At 47.5% G+C, this 4517-nt stretch overlaps 1 protein-coding gene across 2 annotated transcripts in view; it reads right to left on the reverse strand.

The window, feature by feature from the left end:
- Positions 1–4517, reverse strand: part of LIMS1 (LIM zinc finger domain containing 1) — a 44718-nt gene that overhangs the window by 4600 nt on the left and 35601 nt on the right. For both annotated transcript variants that reach the window (XM_007456815.1, XM_007456814.1), the window contains exons 4-8: positions 4311–4431; positions 3801–3950; positions 2389–2539; positions 1860–1952; positions 435–483 (exon numbers count right to left, since the gene is read on the reverse strand). In XM_007456815.1, coding sequence (XP_007456877.1) covers positions 435–483; positions 1860–1952; positions 2389–2539; positions 3801–3950; positions 4311–4431 — 564 coding nt within the window. The remainder of the gene's footprint in view (positions 1–434; positions 484–1859; positions 1953–2388; positions 2540–3800; positions 3951–4310; positions 4432–4517) is intronic.

Below are 4517 nucleotides of genomic sequence, written 5' to 3' on the forward strand. Positions count from 1 at the left end.
TCTGGCAGAACCTGCTGCGCCTGCTGGCAAACGCAGTTGCTTCCTTCCCGCCCACATCAATCAGGGGCGAGGGGGCGGGCCCTGGAGACACCTAGAGATAACTGCCAGTGTGCAGGGGGCCCTTCCGAAGTGCTCCCAGGAAACACGCCCTGCAGCTTCCAGAAGCAGGGACTGCACAGAGAAGAGGCCTTGGGGTCAGCCGCTCCTATGGTAACGACCCCACGGCACTGGCCTAAAGTATCACCATAAACGAGCAGCAAGCCCACCTCTTAGGAGTTAGCATCTCCCTGCTAGAGAACACTTGGGAAATATGCAAAGAGGAAAAGTAACCGATAAGGATCGCATTCCCAACAACCTTTTTCAATCTTCACATGACCCAAGGGTTTTTGTGTCAAAACGGTGCCCTACAGGTTAAAACCCCTGCAGGTACTTACCATCACCTTCTATAACACGGTTGCAGTGGAAACAAACATCACCAAACAGCTGAAAATGAAAAAAAAAAAAAAAAAAAAAAAAAAACAGCTTATGGGTTCTCTGATAAATGGAAAGTTCTCAGCAATCCCACTTCTGGGTATATACCCAAAGGAAAGGAAAACAGGATACCAAAGAGATACTATATTCCCATGTTCACTGCAGCATTATTCAAAACAGCCAACATATGGAAACGACCTAAGTGTCCATTAATGAATAAATGAATGGATCAAGAACATGTGGTATATATACAATGGAATATTATTCAGCCATCAGAAAAGAGGAAATCCTGCCATTTGAGACAAGATGGATGGAACTTGAGGGCATTATGCTAAGTGAAATAAGCCAGACAGAGAGAGACAAACACTGTGTGATCTTATTTACATGTAGAATCTAAAAACAAACAAACAAAAAAGTCAAACTCACAGAAACAGAGCAGAAAAGTGGTTGCCAAGAGCTGGGAGGGTGGGGGAAATAAGGAGAGATTGGTAAAAGGATACAAACTTTCAGCTATAATATAAATAAGGTGTGAGGATTCAATGTAAAACATGGTGACTATAGTTGACAGCACTGTAGTGTATACTTGAAATTTGCTAAGATTGTAGAACTTAAATGTTCTCACCAAAAAAAAAAAAAAAAAAGTAAAGATGTGTTACAACTAAGTATCAGAACGCCAAACACTTAATATAAATAATTTCAGTTCTTTGTACAACTTAAATAGCTGGCTACCTAAACCCAGAACCTGCCATTACTAGAGAGAGAATCAGTAAAAGTTCACTGAGCACTTTTTACTTCCTACAATGAAAAGAATTTACTCTTCGTCATGATCAAAAACAAAGGCTCTGGAAATGTTCTGGATTTCAGGAAGCTAAAGGAGCACGAAAACCCTACACTGGGTCTGATACTGGAGTGGAATAAAGGCCAGAAGGGCTTTATTGGGTCAGGTGACAGAACTGGAATGGACAGATTGAAGTAATCAATACCGATAACCATGGTTACATAAGAGATTCCCGTATTCTTGGGAAATGTGGGGTAAAGGAGCATGGGGAACTCATCATCAAATGCTTCAGAAAAAATACGTGTGTGTTTATATGTGTGCATAAACTTGTATATAAGGAAACGTGCATTCACGTAAGTGTCTTCATAGAGAGGGCAGGACACACACACGCTGAAGCAGGTAGTAAACCTGAGTAAAACAGGTAGGTATTTCCTTTGTATTTTTTTATTTTACAACCTTTCTGCGAGCCTGAAATGGTTTTCCAAATAAAACGTTAAAAAGCAATCGCTATAGCCCAACGTACATTTCCCCAGAGCTCTCCTTGTACTTAAGCATTGAGAGGCTCAGGCTCATACAAGTGTCTGTAGTATTCCACGAGCCCCGTCACTACCTGGTTGTAGTGGGTTTCACAGTACGCCAGGCCCTTCCTCTCGTAATGGCGATGTCCGAGAAACGGTTTCTCACACTTGGCACAAACAAAATGCTGAAAGAAATTGCGTTAGGTCATACTTGGATTGCCGTGTTTTATTTACACAGTGAAGCAAAACCCCAAAGCTGAGGCAGCTCAGAGGAGATCTGTGACGGCCTGGGGTGCTTATGTCCTTTGGGCCACAGGTGACCCTGTAGTGCATCCAGCCTTTGTCCAGGCATCCGGAGGCCTAGACTCGACAGCACAGAGTGAGGACAGAGGTGAACGTGGGGACATGTCTCTGGGCTGGACCAGGACACCTCCTGCCTCAAGGATCTAGGAAACAAGAGCACTGCTTGCCGCGCCACTTGGACGTCACAGAGCCGTGCAGAATCTATGTTCTTAGTCTTCCACGAGGTCCACATGTGCCCCTCAGCATCGCCCAGCCTCACCAGCGCACCTGAGCCTCGGGCGTGAGAGGGCCCCGGTCACCCCTCCGCAGGGAACTCACCTCCACGTGCCACTGCTTGCCCATGGCGTTCACCACGCGCCCTTCGATGGGCCGGCGGCAGGCGCCACAGATGGGGACCCCCATCTTGTCGTGGCACGGCAAGCAGTACAGCTCCCCCTTCAGCTCCCGGGCGTCGGCGGTCAGCTCCTTCCTGCCCACGAGAAAGGGACCCGCTGAGCAGCACCGCGGCGAGGCAGGCAGGCAGGCAGCCGGTGCAGCCCCTGTGCCTCCGGGTTTCCGAAGAGAACCCGCAACGACCCCTGTAGCTGCTTTTATCCCCCTTGGAGGTGGTCAGAGTAGTCTGATCAAGAGGCTTGAACAGGCTTCAGATTCGTATCCAAACATCAGCATGATGCAGTGTTGACAAGCCGGACACACACCACCGCGCCGGCCACAGTTACCGTCCCCTGTCTGCTGTCACTTTAGAGTCCCTCGTCTTCCTTAAAACGCTGGGGAGGAGTATCCCAGTCGTGAGGACAGACTCGCCCATATTATCTTCCCAAAATAACCGAGGAGTTTGGAGACTAGCTCCACTTAGTGACACTCACTAGCAAGCTGCTAAGAGTTAGTTTTAGGTGAAGAGAAAATACACAGACGGAATGCTCAGACTGTTCCTCCTCCAAATGCTTAAGTTCACTACTATTTTAAGTCTCCTGAGTCAATAAACAGAGATGGCCCCAAATCAAGACGAATTTCATCGGGTTTAAATGATTCTTTAGAAGTGCTCATGAACAGTGAACCGAAGGAGGACAGGCAAGAGAACGAGATAAGGTAGAAACTGAACTCCCAAAAGAAGCTGTCTGTCAGCCTTCACCCCAGCTCTCCACTCCCTACCGTAACTTAGCATGGATGGTCACGCTGACTACAGTAAAGTATCTTTTCCATTAAGTTCTTATATTAGATGGCAGATTCCGAAGCTCACAGCCTAACAATTCATCATGAGCTTTTGAGGAAAAAAAAAAAATTCCCTCTAGGTGTAAACACAGCAAAAGTAACAAATGTAATTTAAGATAACACTCTAATTGTCACACCCTGTTACGCACATACCAAGATAAGACCTTTTTAAGTTTTTTGTTTGTGGGTGGATCCTGTACTGGAAGAACATAGTTATGAAAAACAGTTGTGGGAATCATTAGGGATATTTTAATACGAGCTGACTATTTAAAGGTATGTGTATACGTTCATGTGTACACGCACACACACAAATGTGGCAACATGTTGCCCGGTGAGACTGAATGAAGGGTATGGCGGTTCTCTATGTATTAGTCTCCAGACTCTACTACAGGCTTAACGTTTTCCAGATTAAAAGTTGAAGGAAAGCGATTTGGGTGCCAGAGTAACAGAAAGGCTATAGATCAGTGTGATCACTGGTTCCCTCTATTTGTACAATGAAAAGGAAGACACTGCAGTACCCGCAGTTGGCACAGTTGAAGTGGTCTGGATGGTAGGGGTCGTTCTTGAATATCAGAGGCTGCTCGTCAATGATGGCATGACACTTCTGGCAGATGTATTTCCCAAGGCCTCGGGCTTTCTCTCGGTTATGGCAGGGGCGACACAGATGTCTAAACAGACAGAGCCAAAACTGTTTTAGAAACTTAAATTTAAAATCTAAGGTTCTTCCTAATAATTAAAAAAAAAAAAAGATTCCCATATGTATGAAAAGAAATTAAAGAAACCATTTCTTTAAACATCACCGCTGGGCTTAAAAGAGCAGAACCGAGCCCTGACTTTTCACACGGAGAGTTATTTATCCCTCCCAGGGGACCAGACTGATGGCTGAGAAACTCCCTGCAGTAGCCTCTCCCGCAGACACCGGGCCCCACGCCCCAACTCCGTGTCCGAGGCCCCAGGGAGCACGCGCGACCGCGGAGCGCCACTCTGCCCACCCGTGCCCGACGGGTGACAGGGTGCCCCGCTCCTACCTCCCGGCGCTCTTGACAAACCCGATGTCTGCCAGGACCCCCTGGCAGAGGTCACAGCGGAAACACTCGGGGTGCCAGCTGTTGTTCATGGCTTTGATCACTCGGCCGATGATGAATTCCCCTGCGGAGAGGAGCGCACGGGCTGCAGCGCGGCTTCCCCGCCCTCAGCCGCCGGCAAAGCACCTGCCCCTTCCCCCCCCCCCCCGG

Source organism: Lipotes vexillifer, unplaced genomic scaffold, assembly GCF_000442215.2.
Source record: "Lipotes vexillifer unplaced genomic scaffold, Lipotes_vexillifer_v1.1 scaffold777, whole genome shotgun sequence".
NCBI classification, from domain to species: domain Eukaryota; kingdom Metazoa; phylum Chordata; class Mammalia; order Artiodactyla; family Lipotidae; genus Lipotes; species Lipotes vexillifer.